The following is a 19148-nucleotide window of genomic DNA, read 5'->3' on the forward strand; positions in this document are numbered from 1 at the left end:
CACGTGGGAGACACACAGTGGAAACCACCACGAGGAGCTATCTCGTTTTGGCTGCCGGTTGCATCGGTAAATCTGCCTGCAATCGCGGAAGATACGATTTATGTTAGTATGGAGCTTCGATGTTTCACTACTAAATACAGTTACGAAGCATAGGTACGTGGCCATTACCATATCAACTTAGTTCTTACTTCCGGACACGTGGCTGACGGAAAAAATTCTTCTTTTAATTTGGACATTACATTCTACGTTAGATATTAGGAGGGTATGTTTTGAAGAACCTTCTGCTCCATGTAAGGTCAACACAAGGCCGACGCTAGAAAAATTTAATAGGCTTGCGGAATCCTCTTTTAACGTATATCCATCTTTCAGTTAATACGGCGCACTTGCTCGTGACTGAAAACAGTTAACGGAGCAATTTTTCACAAACAAACAATAGGACACGCGCGTGGAGTAGTGTACAGAAATTGATAAGGCAAAAAACTTAAGTCAACGTTACGTCCTTTTTCCTAGGTCATCTAGCTCCTAAATCGCAAAAAAAATGGCTCTAAGCACTGTGGAACTTAACATCTGAGGTCATCAGTCCCCTAGACTTAGAACTACTTACACCTAACTAACCTAAGGACGTCACATACTTCCATGCCCGAGGCAGGATTCGAACCTGCGACCGTAGTAGCCGCATGGTTCCGCACTGAAGTGCCTAGAGCAGCTCGGCTACAGTGGCCGGCTCCTAAACCGCACTTTCGTGTAAATCTGAGAATTCACACTGGTAAGAGAAGCGATTTCCTTGAGAGTGCAGGAACTCGTTTTTGAGAATTGATTCCACGAATGCAAGCTGTGTGTGACGCTGTTGGGGACCAGTTCGAAATAAGATCTTCATGAGCAACTCAATACTGAGATTTTATCAGCGAAGTTCTTTTTTTGACGACTGAAGCCGTTAAGACAATGTTCACAATTTATGTCCTTTTGTGTTTTGCTCGTCGTCAACTGTACATTGCCACGCGCGTGCGATATTCACAAGGCTAGAACCTCATGTCTTTTAAGACACTGATTAAAAAAGTTTTTTAGGGGAAGAAAAGCTTCTTAGCCAAGACTGCAATAAAACGCTGTATTGTGGATAAACGGTTTCGGCAAACTATGTTATTGTCATCAGATCTTCGTATAGGTTATTAAAAAACACCTTGTACCTGATGAACACAAAAGTTGTTTATTATAACCTGTACGAAGATCTGATGATGGTAACACAGTTTACCAAAACCGGTTACCCACGATACGGTGTTTTATTGCGATCTTGGCTAAGAAGCTTTTTGTGGATAAACGGTTTCGGCAAACTATGTTATTGTCATCAGATCTTCGTATAGGTTATTAAAAAACACCTTGTACCTGATGAACACAAAAGTTGTTTATTATAACCTGTACGAAGATCTGATGATGGTAACACAGTTTACCAAAACCGGTTACCCACGATACGGTGTTTTATTGCGATCTTGGCTAAGAAGCTTTTCTTCTAAGAAAGTAAATACAGATTGCCCCCTTCATACTCACTATGAGCAAACTAATGGACGTGCTCACGAAACGAAGGTGGGGGGAAAAAAAGGAAGTATAGACTTAACAGTCATGTTTGTTCAGTTTCGATTTCGCGAGAAAATGGAGTAGTGACGCCAAAGAACCAGTTTAGGAAATTAAGAAAGTGAAAATTTTGAAAAACGGCGAAGAGGTTAATTTGGCTGTCCTACTGCTCTTTATCCTCTGCCTATGGCGACACTGCACAGCAGTACTGGGTGGACTCGTTAACAGCACGCAGTTCTCTTGCCGGTTAATTTCGACTTATTTAACCAGAGTCACTATATCTCTTAAAAGTAGTTTCCTCCCGAGGCTGAGTTCCGTTCCAGTTCCCTAGCCAAAGTAAAATGCTTGTCAGGACAGTAAATCTCATGCCACAGCCGGCGAGCTACTGTCAGCCACGTTGACGGTTCACGAAAGAAATTACGTAAGCGTGGGCTGCAATTGCGAAAAATGGCCACTGTCTCTAAAAAGATCTCTTGAATGGCGTGGTCACCTATTAGGACGACGACATGCTCAAACTGTAGACTTCGTCGGGCGTGTCCTTTTTTTTTGTGGCCGCAGCTGCCATTAAGGAAAAGCGCCGACCCCGCGGGCGACGGCAGTGAAGGCGCGGCAGATCTCACGAGATAAGCGTCCGAGGCACGGAGCCGCCTGCGGCGCTGATCGAACCCGCGACCGCCACATGGAAAGCTTCCATCCCACCGCCCACATCGCACGACAGAGTGCTCGGCCTCAGGAGAAATCGTGTTTCTGTTTGCTTGAAGCAAGAATGGGACAACTTTCGTACTATAGGCTAGAATCAACTTTGTTTAGCTCCTCACAAATGTGTATTGACTGCCCCTTTGTCGGTGAAAGCCGCAGGCGATTATCTAGCAGTATTTATAACGTGGACAACATCGCATGTGTGTACCACTTTCCAGTCCGAATCTCCAGTCGGATTCGTTGACAAGGAGAACACCAGTTCGTCTTCCGCTCGTAATAAAGCTGAACGATCTGCACTAAAGGTGCAATAGTACAGCTAGCTGACAGGGACAGAGTCACGGGTTGGAATTTGCTACGACGATGATACTTATGAAACGCTTCGCCTGCAACAGTTAAATGGCTCTAAGCACTATGGGACTTAACTACTGAGGTCATCAGTCTCTTAGAACTTAAAACTACTTAAACGTAACTAACCTAAGGACATCACACACATCCATGCCCGAGGCAGGAATCGAACCTGCGACCGTAGCGGTCGCGCGGTTCCAGACTGTAGCGCCTAGAACCGATCGGCCACCTCGGCCGGCTGCAACAGTTACGACTTCTCTAACGAACTTGTCATCATCACTCAAGATCGTAACGAAATATCAGTCGAAGAACTCTTGCACACGTTGCAGAACTGGATATTAGCCCATCCTTGTGTCTGAAAGTGCATCCTTCGCTATTTCTTAAGCTTCAAGTCTCTCATCCGATATTGGTCTTTTTTCACTTCTCTCATTTTCACAGTGCCTCCTGTATTCACTTTTTAGTTCTGCAGGGAAATTACGCACTAGAACGGTGTAAGGAACATTGCACTGCCTCGTTGATAGCGAGGTGATTATAGACAGAATGCAAGGTGGACATTCACTTGATACAGAGCAACCACATAACATCGAAAACATTATCACCGGGAGGGTATTAGAAACCCACACACTATTCTAAAAAACGAGTCAAGGAGCACCTCGCTGGCATTCTGAAAAAAAATTATATGTAATTATTAGATGTGATTGGACCACACTGGGGCACACAGAGCAATACGATTCAATTCTCCGATTTTCCATGCAGATGTAATATTTTTTTCGCGAATTCTTTATTTCTTTAATTAATTTTCTTCATGTGGTCCACCACCTATATATAATTTTCCAGTGCGTTATATCCAGGATATTTATGCGAAATCGGTGGTAATCATATACCAAAGAGGAAATGAATCTAGCGATTTCCGTGTGAGAAACGATGAAGAAACAACAAGAAGGCAAAAGCAGAGTACTGGACTTCTTTCTATGAAACGAGTCAACAATGTCTTTTTTTCAAAATACTGAAATGCCATCATTAGGCATTTCGGTAACTAGTTCCTACTGATATATAAGTGTTCGTACAAGGCCATTTTTTTTACCAATAATTACGTTTTCGCAGATTTTTTTGTCAAAGTGTTAAGATGTCTTCTAGCGGGTCAAGTCTTAAAGTTATTTATGTTTCGGACGGGGTACCTTGTCAGTGTCTCTTTTAGACTGCCTCCTCGGCGTGGCACTGCAGATTGGCACGATTCCTCGGGGTCGTCGGAATGGTGAGTCATTTCGTGATCTGCGGGCGCAGGCAAACTGCAGCGTCCCTCTGAACGCCGGCCGGCAGTAACTCGTGAGGAACGTCCATTGGACGCGCACTATTGGGCTCTCCATCAGCCATCGCGCCGTGAGTAATAACAGAAATGAAATAGTGTCCGGCGCAGCGAAGAGAAGGCAGCATCTCCTCGGCATTAGTAAGAAACTTATCTCCATTTGCTCTTTACGCCTCGTGCCTCTCCGGCGCGCCAGTGTAATTATAACTTCATTTGCTGTTGGTTTTGCGGCGAGCCGATGGCCGGCACGGATAAACGGAACTACGACCGTTTCTTCGGCGAGAAAGAAAAATGCCGAGTCCTTTCTATTTCCCCGAGAGAACGCTTCGGTCCGTGAGAGATGTAATCTGGCGGAGAAACGCGGCGGGGAGGTGTGGGCAATAATGAAGTACTTTCAATTTATTGCCCCCGCTCGCTGTTATTTGTAATTGCGTTACGCTCCGTGGTTGCAGCGGATGGCGCCTCCTTGCGCAATGCGCATGCGCCAAGCCAGCGTCACCGCACTGCACAAAAGATGAGGCCCTTCTTCAGCGTTTCTGTTCTAACATTGAAGGTTACTTTTAGACGCATGCTTTAAGAACTATTTATGGTTTGTTACGTTGAACTCTAGTCCACGTTCGTTCATTCGATTTTGAGGAGGCCATCACACCTCTATCAATTTCTATTACTCTGTCACAGTCTTGATGTTTGACAGTTATACTCTGAGCGGTTCCCTTCTTTTACGAAGTTGTCATTTCTATCATGTACTCTTCAGTAGCTGAACAGTCAGCGTGGCGGATTGTTAAGCGAAAGGGCCCGAGTTCGATTCCCGGCCAGGTCGGAGATTTTCTCCACGCAGGGACTGAGTGTTGTGTTGTTCTTACATTCGTATCGTCATAACTGACATTATACTGTTGAGATGGCTGAATGGGCATAGCCCGAAAGCCAATAAGTTAAAATAAAATGCCATGCCATAACTGTATAGCAAACAAACTTAATGAACTACATGTAACAAAACGATGTTCAAGTCAGCCTGTATCCGAAAACTCACCGTCTTTCGACGTACGATTTCCCTGAAGCCAGAATAACAGGTTGATTTCGTGTTTAGGGGTTTGCGAAAAGCTATCAGTTCAGCAGCGCACAGACTCCTGCTGAGGAAAATACAATAGTATGAGATATCCCGTCAGATTTGCGACTGAACTGTGGACGCACTGAATCAATTTCTATCCGGCAAAATATGATGCTTTCGTCCTAATCACAGGCGGATATTACGATTGTATCCGAGGATTACTCATTACTCATTTCATGTTATATGATTTAGCAGATTGCGTTAGTTGCTATCTTTCACTTCTGGCAGATGAAGCAACCACCTCTGAATAAATGTATTCACGTCCAGTCGTCTCTGGAGGAAAAAAAAAAATATCTAGATCCTAACCCTTGGTGCATATTCAATGACACCTTTTATGGTGAATGAAAAAAAAGCACCGCATATTGAACTTCAATTTTTTGGCATTTGCTTTCTTTATTTGGGACCCAACAGAAACTAAAGTAAGCCTATATCAAGCTAAATTGGTTCTCACTATATTGACACTTACTCTTTTAATTTCCCGTGATAGCTCAGTCTTCCTTTAGTAACTATGCTGATGAACTATCGCTTAAGGCGTCATATCAGACATTATTTTAAATATACTTTTCTATTTAAAGTATATATTCAACTCTTGAACGTGACTGTTTTCTGTTATTGTCAAGTCTTTGGATCGAGACTGTTTAGTCATTCAGGGAGCTTCAGTCGATCTCATTATCCTGTTATGTAAAGGAAAAACTGAAATAGTGATCGGACTGAAACAATGAGCTATTTGTTTGTCCAAGTTAGAAGGTAATCACAAACTACACTAGACGAAACGTGTTCCCAATGGACAACCTCACGCAAACGAGAACGCTGTATACAACGAGAAACTGTAATGAAAACTACAGTACAGTACAGTCGATTTCATGTATCTTCCAGATTATCACTAGTATGGCAAGAGCCACTTGTATTTCATCAAAATTGGTCCAGACACAGAACGCTGCCTTCACTATGGTGGTGTGCGCGCCCACTAGCTTTCGTGAGACGTCATTTCAGTTGCAGTGGCAACCGATCCGGACACTGTATCGAAATTGTAACAGATCTACACACAAAAAAAGGCCTAGTTTCATCTGCTGCTCCAGCTGTGTATGGTTGTGACGACCTCGACGTACGTTCCGTAACACTTTTTAGCGTCTTCGTGATTTCATCAGTAACTAATCAAAAATGAAGGGAGGGTGGAAGAACTGCACTTGTAATGGGGCTACACGACACGTATTCCGTGCGCACGTTAGAAGGGAGAGCGGTGGGCGCACGCCCGCTGAAATTACGGGGCAGTTCCCCGTTGCCGGGGCAGACGCGCTCGGTGCGACCACAATGAGGGCCTTGCCGAACAGCAAACAATAGGCTCCGAGCGTGCTCGCTTTCGTGATTACCAGAATTACGGCAGGGGACACCGACTGCTCCCCGCTGTTCTGGCGTCCCCGTTGACTTGTCTGATGCTCGTCCATTTACCGGCACTGTTAATCTGCAAGCAATGTGAACGGATGTCTGCGAAGGCTGGATCTGTTTGTTTGTGTGTGTGTGTGTGTGTGTGTGTGAGAGAGAGAGAGAGAGAGAGAGAGAGAGAGAGAGAGAGCGAGAGATATCTGTGTTGAATACTATGTTGACTTTCCTTACGATCCATCAGAAGAGCGTTGGAAGAGTAGGAGAAAAAGCCACCTGTTCGGGGTGTCTAGTCAATAATTCGGAATGACAGAGCGTAATAGGGGAGGCTGGTGCAGTACACAAACTACTTAACTACCTCAGCGGTACACTTGTCAACTCAATTTTTGATCAATTATTTTGGGTGTGAAGTAATAAAGATTTTCATTCTGACCTCGCTTATGTCTCACCAAGGATGTACCACAACGATGACTGCGATTATTATTATAATTATAATTATTATTATTATTACTTAAAATCAGCGCACACTCCGCTGCAGAGTGAAAATTCATTCTGGATATAGTCCCCTAAGCTGGTGGTAATTCATTTATCCGCAATATCCTTTCTTGTAGGTATGCAGGTAGGGAAGGAGAAGAAGAGATACTAGTGGAAGCAAAGCCGTAAGGGTGGGACGTGAGTCGAGCTCAGTCGATAGAGTACTTGTCCGTGAAAGGCAAAGATTCCAGGTTCGACTCTCGACTGTAGGTTAAAATGAAGACTGAAAATTCCGCAGTCCTACCGAGATTCGATCCCGTCACCTCTTGGTTTCCACGCAGCGCTTTACCTTTTTTTTTTTTTTGTCGTAGTTTTCGGCATTTGGTCTGGGCGGACGTTACATGACACCCCGTCAAGCATATCATCAAATACTTCACTCAATATTTATTTTTTTATTGCAATTGGGCAGCCAGCCATCTGACCGAACACGCTGATGTACCGTGCCGGCAACCGTTAGATGACCAAGCCCGATGAGTGAGTGAGTGAGAGAGCAGGAAAATGAAATACGAAAGATGAAGTAAAAAGACGCTATTTACTGCGTTCTATATATTTTTTGATGTGTTTGCGAGTACATAATTTCTGAAGCAAACAGATGTATATGTTCTGAAATGTTTCGATTACGCTTTTCCTATTATTGCGTTTCTAAGGAGTGAGGAAAATTTACCACATGGCCTCTGACATGAACTTCCGCTATTAATTCTGCTGTGGATATTGATAAATTCTATTATGATTGCTTGTTCCAATATTTTATTACTATATTTCTATCGTTTCGTAAAAGGATAGTCCCTCATAATCTCAGTTTCACCGTTAAGATACCAAACTGCACAGGAGATAGCCCCGACATCATTGGCGCTGACGTGTAAACGAAAATTGCCACTCGAAAGAGACGAGGCTCAGTCCGGGCATAAAACGCCAGGGGCGCTGCAGTAGACTCACTTGTCTCGAGTTGTCAACTGAGACAAGAATTTTAGCGAAATTTTGCCCCTCTTGGGCGAAATGGGTTCCTCGCGACCTGACGCTTCCTGCGACAGCGAAACAAACGAGCGACGTAGCGTACCACGGATGTCTGCGACCGAGGGTCGGACTGCGTGCACACCGCGCCGATGCCCGGCGAGTCGGTTAAAGTGCGCAGCGCCGAAAAGCAGCAGGTGCCGGCGAGGTGAGGCGAGGCTAGGCCAACCAAGGCCGCTCGCGCTGAGATCATCGCGCCACGCCCACCGCGCTAACTGACAGAACTCATTACTGGCCCGGCGTGTCCTTCGGGCACCGTTACGGGGCGCCCGGTCGCTCATCACACCTACTCATTAGGCCAGGCTTCGCTGCTAGAAGTACAAAATTAATTCCTTCTGCTTAAGTGGCCTAACACGGCCGAATACCTCTCACACGCACCACTCCCCCCGTAATCTCGAACTCATCTCTGCGCAGTCAGAGCCGCCGATGCAACACGCGGGCGAACTGATCGTAACCCTTCTTACTCCGTTCGGTTTTCCTTTCTTTCCTTTTGTCCGGTATTAATCTAGCTGAGCAGCCATCCCATTAGCAAAGTCAGCTTGCTGTAGCAGTGGGAGTCAGACAGCCACGGGTTGTTGACCTACGACTCGGTCGCCTTAATTCTCTAGCCGTAGAAGCTTTCAAACGACGCGCTGGTCTCGGGATATGGTCGCCGCCGCATTAGGTAGACGTCTAGGGTTAGAATTTGGAATGAATGAAACACTGTCATTACTGAATGTGAGATGCATATCAGATAACACACGGCCGTGATCGAACAACACTGTTGGCGCGTACTTCTACAACGTCATTTCTGGCACATGAGAGCGTTATTGCCAACCTTCACGTAGACAGTTCTCCTATTTGGGAAAAGCTTATGTTCGTATCTTCGTACTGCCGTCAAGTTTATGGCTTACTGCGCTTTTCTTAATTCAGATGATGCGAATCTCAGGGTGATTCTTGGTAAAAAAATTGCGTCTGTCCGCTCACCTCAATCTCTGTCCAGTCCATGCTGGAGTTATAATGACCTAACTGTCGGTGGAAAGTTAAGCTGTAACCTAGTTATGCCATAGTTGACACAGTTCATTACATATCTTGATCGCAGTTTCCGTCTTGAGGCATTCAGGAAACAGAAGATTGTGCGGAGTTATTTTAGAGAGTTTTCGGTTTACATATTGGTGCACCTGGACACGGATCGAAGTGTCCCTACTCACATCACAATGGCTGCTGTGAATCACATGTCCATCTTGTGTGACTTGTATTTGGAAGGCTACCGATATGTGAATAATGAAGGTCTACTTATACTCCTCGCTCCATGCAGTGCCTATGGATTTTACATTCCTTTTCCCACACCCAGTGGGTGATAAGATTCAAGGATGATAGTACAGCTAAAGATGTATCTTTTAAGTATGCGTTGCTTGTAACACGTAATTCTTTTACGGGTAGTTGCCTATTACATCAGGAACCACCAAAGACTGCGACACTATGAGCCAGCCTTGAAAGCTAGTGCGTTTGGATAGAAAATGTTTTAATTATAGTTTGCTGGAATGTCACATATTTATTTCTGAAGCGGTGATACAGTCGAAAACGTACTCTCCCCCCCCAAAAAATTTCATCTATATAATTTCCCCGTAGTCCCATTTGTTTATACCAGTTGTTGCAGTTTGTTTTGCATCAAGAACTTTGAGTTTATTAAGCGTAATTGCATTAAACAAATATACATGCAACCATTAACTACAATGTACCTTCTGTTCATGTCGACGGCTAGGAAAGTCTTCGCTGTGCAGTCCTAAGCAGATATCGACTAGGGGGATGGGCAAAAATAAGGAAACACCACAAACATCCCTAAATCGGTGTAGGAAAACGGTTGCCATTTATAACAGCTTCCAGTTGTCTCGGAATGGATAGATACAAAATTTCAAATGGCTCTGAGCACTATGGGACTTAACATCTGAGGTCATCAGTCCCCTAGAACTCAGAACTACTTAAACCTAACTAACCTAAGGATATGACACACATCCATGCCCGAGGCAGGATTCGAACCTGCGAAGGTAGCGGTCCCGCGGTTCCAGACTGAAGCGCCTAGAACCGCTCGGCCACTGCGGCCGGATGATTTTCAAAGGAAATTTACACCATTCTTCCTGCAAAATAGTGGCAAGATCAGGTAACGGTGATGGAAGTGAATAGCGATGACGTACACTTCCATCCAAAGTAGACAATAGTGACTCAATAATATTGACATCTGGTGACTGGTTGCCAGGGGAGATGCGATCATTCTTCCTCGCTCTCAGAAGACCTGTCCTGGACGATGCGACCTGTATGAACAGGGGCTCTGTCATCTTGGAATACAGCAGCACCATTGGTGAACAAACATTGCAACATGGATCTGACCAGCTGAACGGCCGTATAACCTCGCAGAGTAACAATGGGGCCCGTGGAATTCAACGATATGTTTGTCCAAAATATCAGCGAACCCGCGCCATGTTTCACTCCAGGGCCCTATACTAGGCCGGTAGTTGGAAACAGAAATAACACGCATCCGACCTAAAGGCATTCTTCCATTGTTCCACTGACCACGTTTTATGGCTTCCGTGCAATGTTTTCCTCTTAGGGGCGTTTGCTTCACTGATGGGAGGTTTTGGAACTCCAGCTTGTCGTGCAATTCCCAGCTTCTGGAGCTCTCTTCGTGTTGTTTGGTGCTTACAGGGTTCGCGATTGCGACATTTAGTTCTGCAGTGACATTTGCATTTGTCATCTCCTTATTTTATGTCATAATCCTCCTCAGTTGATGTCCATCACGAACACTCTACACACACGTCCGTCCGCGTTGTGACTGAGTGGATGACGTTTCTCCGCTTTTCCTATATGCGGCATAAATCTTCCATACGGTGTCTTTTGAAACACCAAACACTTCGGCTGCCTTGGTTATGGAAGCACCCACCACACGAGCACCATGAATTCGCCCAGGTTCGAATTCACTTAGTTACAACTTAATGCACCGACAACTACACAGAACACTGTGCCGAGCACAACTGACATTTGCAACGTATTGACGATAGTACGCAGGTGCTGTTCGTGCAACCTGCAGGCTTGACTAGCATCGGCACTTATGTTCAAGCATGCATTTCTCACGGTGTTCCCACATTCTTGTCCAACCCCTGTACATCGGGCGTCTCACAACAGATCGGCCGCTCATTTGCCCACTAGAAAGCGCAGCGTCGAGGGTGGTTGCTGGGCAGAAGCTTCCGCGCAATGCCTCGACGCATATTTAGGCCCTGCGTCCTGCTCACGATAGATGGTCGTGGTTCGTAAGCTCCAACTAGCGTGCAGCGTGGTCACGATTGCTGCACGTATTCTTAGTTGCGATGGAGAGATTCTTCTGCACGCTACACAAGCATTTTGCTGGATCACAACCTTAACAAAGATGATGTGGGCAGGCAATCGTATTCTTCATGGTTTTATTTTAGAATACCCTGCTTGACTGAAATAAGAATTGTCGTAAGTTATTGGTCTTGGTGTGGTGAAGAGGAAATTGTCCGAATGACTAAGTCTGTATTGCCGAAGTGGGTAAAAGCGGAATGACGTATTACCTAAAGCTCAAACTAGTGACCAGAAACTTCATTCGAAGATTTTTATTGTTCATTACTTGATTAAGGAATTTAATTTTAATTCGTAAGTGGAAAGTAGCTAGAGTTGTGCCTGAGATCTGATACCATGAAAGACCTCGACTGAAACGATTTTCGAAAGTGTCATTGCTGAGCGGAAGCACATATTTTGTGCATCGCGAAAAAGGCTTATTTTGACAAATATGAGACACCTTCAGCAGGACGTAATATATCTAGCGTAGTCTACAGAGTTTGCCTTCGGGTGCAACAACGTCTAAATTGTCAAACTCATTCACCTTGCTATAAAAAAATAAAAAAACACGATTAAATTGGGTCTAGTGATTTTTGAAACGTGCCGCATGTAAATACTCGTATAATATAAATCAGCTCTACGATGTAAGTTTATTAGCTACACGAATGTTGTTCAAATAAGCTAAAATTAAATGTTTTGTCAGCGTACGGGTATCATACATTAAGTACACGACACAAACAACAAAGTAAATCCTTGTCGGAGACTTCGACGAGCGGTTAGGAGACGAACCACATATACTACACGTTTGACAATAGAATGAGAGAAGAACAGTGCATGAAATCTGTTTTATTATGTGCCACAAAGACACTGTCTTGGCAACTGCAGCTTTGGCGTAGGAAACTTGTGAGGGAGCCGGCAGGGCGTCACAAGCCTTTGCCGGAAGCGGCGCTGCGCTCCGTCAACGTCGGGCGGCCTGGCATCCAGCGCTGCCTACACGACTTGCCCATTACTCCGCTGTGTCCGCCCCTCTGGCGCGCACACAAATTAAGATTATCCCTTCCTTCCCTCTCGTCCACCATCACGTTAGGCACTCTGTGGTGTCACTCGCCCAAGTCCTCCATGAATCAGGGGAGGAGCGGCGGAGGAACGCCAGATCGGCTCCAGATCGTGGGGACGGCGCGCTGCAGTGCCAGCGGAAATGCCGGGGATGCCACGTGGTACACAGGCGGCGAGACGTTCACGGCGTCACGCTTTCGAAATCGCTACTGAGAAAGACTCGCAGTCGGCTTCCGCTTATATTTCCACGGAAAAGCGTCTGTTATGTAGTCTACCCAAGGCAGCGGACAGGTAAAGTGGCGTACACTCCAGTCAAAATCTGCCGGGTTTTAATAATTTAACGCTGGAAATGAGGCGATTCTTAAGCCTGTAAATAAAAAGCTTCTCACTGGCTGTTAAAGTACTTTTATTACAAAGTCATTACCGGTTCTGCATCAGGAGAGATACACCTCCAGGTGAAAGACTTTTAAAGAGTTATGGCGTAGTATAGTGGGTACATAGATCCACGTCCTATCGTTTATAGTTTAGATAAAACCGATAGCATGATGAGACTTCGCTCGAAGCACCCACTTTGTCACGCCACGACTTTTTAAAATCTGTCACTTGAAGATGCATCTCTACTGATGCGAAACCGTTACTGAATTTTTAATAAAAGTATTTTAACGCCCAATGCGGAAGATTTTATTCACCATGTGGAATTTCAACTGCGGTTGCCAGATATCTAAAATAATAGATTCTTAAATTACATTATACCAGTTACGTTGATTCTAGCTGTTAAGATTGGGCATAAGCAATTACGGCTGTCTATTGTGCAAGTAGAAAATACGATTTTAGTTTCGATTTTGATAAATATTCTTCTCTGTCTTATGCTTTCATCCCATCTTTTTTGTATTCCTTGCCTTGCCTCCCGATTGCATATTTCTACATGATGCATACAGTAATGCCGTTACTTCATTGCCGATTTTGTTTCCTTTACAAAAAAAATGGCTCTGAGCACTATGGGACTTAACATCTATGGTCATCAGTCCCCTAGAACTTAGAACTAATTAAACCTAACTAACCTAAGGACAGCACACGACACCCAGTCATCACGAAGCAGAGAAAATCCCTGACCCCGCCGGGAATCGAACCTGGGAACCCGGGCGCGGGAAGCGAGAACGCGACCGCAAGACCACGAGCTGTGGACTTTCCTTTACAGTTCTTACTTTTTATTTCCTTCTGTTCAACACACTAATTACATTAAGGTGTGACACAGTTTGACTAGTGACTGTGTCGTGTTCTTGTTGATGCACCTTGTGGCTGTATGCGCTTTTAGACCGACCGCATAGAGATTACATAACAGTACGATGTCGTAACTATCAATATCTACTTTTTTCTGGCCATCAGGCTCAGTCCATCTGCAAGATGAAGGAATCCATATGGCTGTATTATTCTGGAACAATCGAGTTTGCCAAGATGACCAGTAATTCTTCTTATTACTATTACCAGTTTCGAGAGATCGACGCTGTCGTCACCGGATCTTGTAATATTATTAGATGTAGACGTTTTTATAACACTGAAAGTCACATAGTCATTAATAACGTTACAAAATCCGATAATGACAGCATAGATCTTGGCAAACTTGATTCTTCAAGAATAATATAACCTTCATATAGGCAGCAACGACTGACGCAATGTAAACACGTGTATGCGATCCATAGGGAATTCACAGGGTGGACCACTTTGGCATGTTTTACAATCAAGGCGTAAAAGACGCCAAGACATTCACAAGGAGTTGGAAGCCATGTCCTACGTGTAATTATTTCCATTCGTCTAATAGTTCCAACGTCTACCACTCTGACACTCTCCGAAGTATTAGGTAGACAGGAAATTTTGATTGACATTATCTTCGTGGAGTATCCAGAAACGTCTTCTGTGTGCCTTTTTACTATCCATTTAACGTTTTAGCTACCTTCATTGCCTTTCTCTGTGACAGTTTTTCTGCTTCAGATCTGTATACTCCAAATGAGAAACTTCGTCCTAAACCCGAATGTAATGAGGTATCATCATCAGTTCATGGACTAAACAAAAAAGCAATAAAATAAGACTTTTACTAGTTTTACAATTGTTACATTTTCAGATCAGGAATCTTCCACAAGCACGCATCATTTTTTTTATATACTGTAACTGAAAAGTTAATTAATGCTGAAGAGCGAAGATCTTAAAAATAAATGAAGGTTACAAGAGCAGCATTTAGATTTTCGATAGTGCTAACTCTTGGCTTACTTACCTTATCGCAGAAGACTTTGATTTGGCAGTATCCCCTGTGGATGACGGGTCCATCTCTCGGGTCTTCGTACGTATCTATTTGGAGGTGTAGCGGCAGTCCCTGTAGGAATAAATAACCGCTTAGTAATCTGTAATAGTACAATGTTATATATAGCGTAATATAAAGCAAAGGCGGTTCACTGTGTCCTGACGAGTCATTGGTGTTCAGCTAAGGAGGTTGGACCCGTTATTCTATAGACTTCGAATCTCGTATACGAATACGGTGGTAATCCCAGAATTTACGAGCGTGATCTACAGACATCTTTTCCTTTATGAAATACGGCACCGGTAATAGTCCGTACAGGACTCTGCTCTGGATGCGGAAACGAAGCAGCGGTATTTAGATGACTCTATTTGAGCAACAAGGCCGTGATTTAGCCCCAGAGCACGCCGCTCGCCCGCCTTTGTGGAGCCAGAAAATCTGGCGGCGCGAGAGCCCTGACGTGAATACGAGAATGGAAAATAATTTAGAGACGGGGTCTCCGATCCAGCGTGCTCCTTTCCCGAGACCCTAGGCTGCATTACAAAGCCGGCCGGCGCTGCGGGGGTGTCGCGCGCTTTGTGCGTCCATCACTTCGCCGCCCCAGAGTGACTCGCGAGTGATTCAGGACGCGGCGCCACAAAAGACTCGCCGCGAGGCGCGCTACGGTGAGAAGCAGACGGGCAGAGATGCAGAAAAAAAAAGGGAATCAAGAAGAAGAAGAAGAAGAAATAAGCAGGGGGCGATGTCGCTTGGTACCGTTTCGTACTGGAAACTGGGGAAGCGCGAGAGACGAGCTTATCTGCAACAACCGCAGGTGGCCTCCAAGCGCTGAGTTGGTCCTGAAGGTTGCGGAGGGGGCCCCAAGACGAGTTTGGAGGCCTCCCCGAGTCCTGCTCCCGTCCAGATACGAAGGCAGATACCACCGTGTTTACACAGCCACTGGCGACTACGCCCGCGGTCCTGCTTTTCTCCTTTCTTTATTTTTTTTTATCCCGCTTTCGCCACTGTTATTCTCGTTTCTTTTTTGCGCGATCGATCGTAGCACACGTGAGGCGGGTGCTCGCGGGTGCACTCTGCGCCAATCAGATCGACGTCGTTGCGCTGGGAAGGGATATTTAATTACGCGATGGATATCGGTACGTGGCGGACAGATAGGGAGCAAAATGGGAAATTTCTCCCGTGGCAAAATCGAAGGAAATCTACGGCAGAAAAGCTTCCGGGTAATTCTCTTCGCTGCGGGATATAATCCACAGCCGATTGCAAGAAAATGTGGACCAAATGACGGGTACAGAAAATCATTTGTGTAGCTACGCTACCATCACCGTAAATACTTAAAAAAAATTCAATATCTGGACAATGGGGCGGGATGCTTTCATCGTTCTGTGGGAGAGACGCACCTAGACTCATGTAAAAAGAGCAAATCTAACAGACTGCACAAGTACCAGTGCACTTCCACTCAAGGAATAAGCCAAAAATGTAGCTATTTCACATCCATTAAAAGCTTTATTTTTCATTTATAATAAAATGGGAGGGGGCACTACGAATGTAGTGCGGGACATACGTTGAGAATGTGGGTGTCACGGGAGGCGTGCCAGAGAGTCGCACTGGCTGTTTTGTGACGTTTTGCATAAAGAGAAAAGTGGGCTGAGAAATGTAGGCCACAGGGCTGCAGAAATAAAGAGAGTTTAACAGCGCAACTCTGCGTTGAGGAAGCGTAGAAGCTATAGCCCTGCGAGGGCGCAAGGGCACCGTTGTGAGCCCTTTGGCCTACCTTTCTGCCAGCCCGCCGTCACTTTTAATTATTGGTGGTGTCTACCGCGATAAGCATCTACAACGCGCACACCGCCAGCTGCTCCCCCCCCCCCCCCCCCCCCCCCCGCCTCACCCTTCCCCACATGCTGTGTTCTGTTAGCCGCCCATCAATTAACGCCAGCTCACAGGCGGCGTGACGCGTACATATCACCGAGGCCGCTCTCACCAATTCCTCTCGGTCTGCCGCGCGGTCTGATCACTGATCTGGCCTGGCCGCTGCTTCGAGTGCTGGATAAATTAGTGTGCGCGGTGCTTTTGTTGCTGTGGAGAGAGAGTTTTGCATGCGGACTGCTGCTACGTTGCTTACTGTCTTCGTCAGCACTTGCGGCTAGATCAAGTTTCAAATGAGTCGGAAGTGAACAACTTTCAGTATGACTCAGTGGATTCTGGGTAACGCCGCTGTCACGAAAAACGGAGGTTCGTGGATTCAAGTAGGAGATTTAAGTGTAACGTTGGCGTGTAACTCCTATGCAGTAGTAGAATATAGCCGAGGTGCTTACAAACGAAAAATAAAGTGACCTATACTCCTATGTTTATAGAAGACTATCAGCTCTCCCAAAGCGAAATTTCGGCTTTAATGTGTAAAAGTGCGTGGGCAGCAATCAGAACTCATTCAATCGTTAGTATGCCCAAGTGAGAGACCGTTACCTTGTTATACCTCTCAAGCTGATCATTGAAAGTTTACGACGGGATGAGGACTCTAAACTTACTTTGCTACCTTTCACGAACATTCGCTTGCCTAATCCTTATTAGCAGAAAAAATCTGAGACCAGGAGGAATCGAACCTTTATTGTACAGATGACTTGCCAGTTACAGTAACCGTAAACCTACTTGATCCTTACCGTTGCGCAAAACAAGCACGTCTTCTGGGTAGCCCGAAATTCTCATTATCAGTCGATATTTTCTTATATGTCAGGTACAAATGCCTCCTTCGATGCATATCAATGCAGTTACTACGGTAAGTAATAATTCTCACGTAAAATTCTTATTCGTGTTTTATGTTCAATATATGCAATAAAACTTGCCTAATTGCTTTATCTGTTGAGAAAGTAATTGTCAATTTTTTCAAGAATATTTAACAGAAGCGACTGTGACTTGTCTTTATCTTTCTGAGTGCGATTACTCTCTTAGTGATATTTCGGTGCGGTGGACAGTATCTTACACAAATTGCTGAGGAATCAAAGTCATTCGTCAAGTGATTACGCTATCGGACGTTTAAGCGGCATTTGAGTGTCAGCAGTTGGAAACGCTCCTTGGACCGATACAGTGAGGCGATATGTATAGTTGAAAACGGTGAACACACTTTGTATGCCGTGACTGCAGAGTAACATGGCAATTTTATAAGTTCCGTAAGATCAGATGATAGGAGCATAAGGCTGTTGAAATCGGTCATCTCGGAACAATGAAAGTGTCTACTCTGCAATGGCAGCATACCAAGTGTGTTTTTCATTTCCGATAATATTTGCCTATTTTCTTCATACTCAAGTTCCCGACTCTCTTGACAGATCTGCTACGCAAAATCGAACAGTCTTTCTCTTATGTCAAACTGAGACGTCTTTGTGTGCGTCCGTTATTAGCACATGTTCATGGGCGTCCTACCTATGAAATACTTGTTTACGGTATCGTGTAGCTTACGGGATGCAACATCTGCGTGACTCATAATATTTATTCATTTTGACAAGACAGCGCATGTGGGAGAGCAGATGGATGAGGATGGTAGACGTGGAACCAAGGTGCTGCATCCACTCTTCGGAACACTAGGGACTGAAGGGCCTCCTGTTCTTAAGTCACGGTTCTGCTTCGTTAGTGATACTTTTTATGGAGCTTTTCCATATCGGAAACTTCGCTGTGTAATAACCGCGTGGTCTAGTTTGAAAGTAAAATGTTAATAAATATATATAAAGAGGACTTTTGCCCTTTTTTCTTTCCGTCTCCCTCTTCTCGCTACGAAATATCGGTGCAATTACTTATTAGCATGCAAATCTGAATATTGAACATGAAGCTGAATTATGCATGACTCCACGCAAATTGCGCCATCAATTAAAAAAGGGAGCGGAAATTTGCATATCGAGCGAACAACTGCTTCTTTATTCATCAATTTGGTGTTCATCATCCTTCCACATCTTTTATTGGGCGCGCCGTACGCCTGGCCCCTTTCCCGGAGCACAAGAATGCGCTGTAAGAAGTCTTTATTAGCCGCGCACCATTTCGGACAAACCATTAGGCGGGTATTTTATGGCAACATCTGCGCTTACGGGAGCACCTACATCGTCGGGCAGAAATAAGAAAAATGAAATGTGCGTCGAAGAGCATGTCGAAAATTTATAATGGGCGAGTGCTGATAAGAGCGACAAAGTAACTGAACGCAGTCTTATGTTCCCGAAGAGTTATCGCGAGCATCTCGAAGAGCTTCGAAATTTAATACTTGCAGCGATAAGGTAGAAATTACTGCTCGTTTAAAGATACAAAATTGTATTTCGTATTAAAGTAGCTATGGTGTGTATAACATGCGTCGGGTGCGTTTTCTCTTTGTTTCAGCAGATATTAGCAGTTTCGTGTTCGCACTGTGTTTCAGGAGTCAGGCCAAGCAAATACTGCTCGTCTCGTCTATTATGCGACGCCCAGTGTCGACGGAAGTCGCCGGTTTGTTTCCCGTTACAAGGAAAATCATTTCTAAAGCGTAATTTAACGTGCCCATTCCGTAGAGC

At 44.9% G+C, this 19148-nt stretch overlaps 1 protein-coding gene across 13 annotated transcripts in view; it reads right to left on the reverse strand.

The window, feature by feature from the left end:
• Window positions 1-19148, reverse strand: part of LOC126272805 (protein grainyhead) — a 290734-nt gene that overhangs the window by 21346 nt on the left and 250240 nt on the right. For all 13 annotated transcript variants that reach the window (XM_049975984.1, XM_049975980.1, XM_049975991.1 and 10 more), the window contains exon 9: window positions 14608-14706. In XM_049975984.1, coding sequence (XP_049831941.1) covers window positions 14608-14706 — 99 coding nt within the window. The remainder of the gene's footprint in view (window positions 1-14607; window positions 14707-19148) is intronic.

This window comes from Schistocerca gregaria, chromosome 5 (assembly GCF_023897955.1).
Source record: "Schistocerca gregaria isolate iqSchGreg1 chromosome 5, iqSchGreg1.2, whole genome shotgun sequence".
Taxonomy (NCBI): domain Eukaryota; kingdom Metazoa; phylum Arthropoda; class Insecta; order Orthoptera; family Acrididae; genus Schistocerca; species Schistocerca gregaria.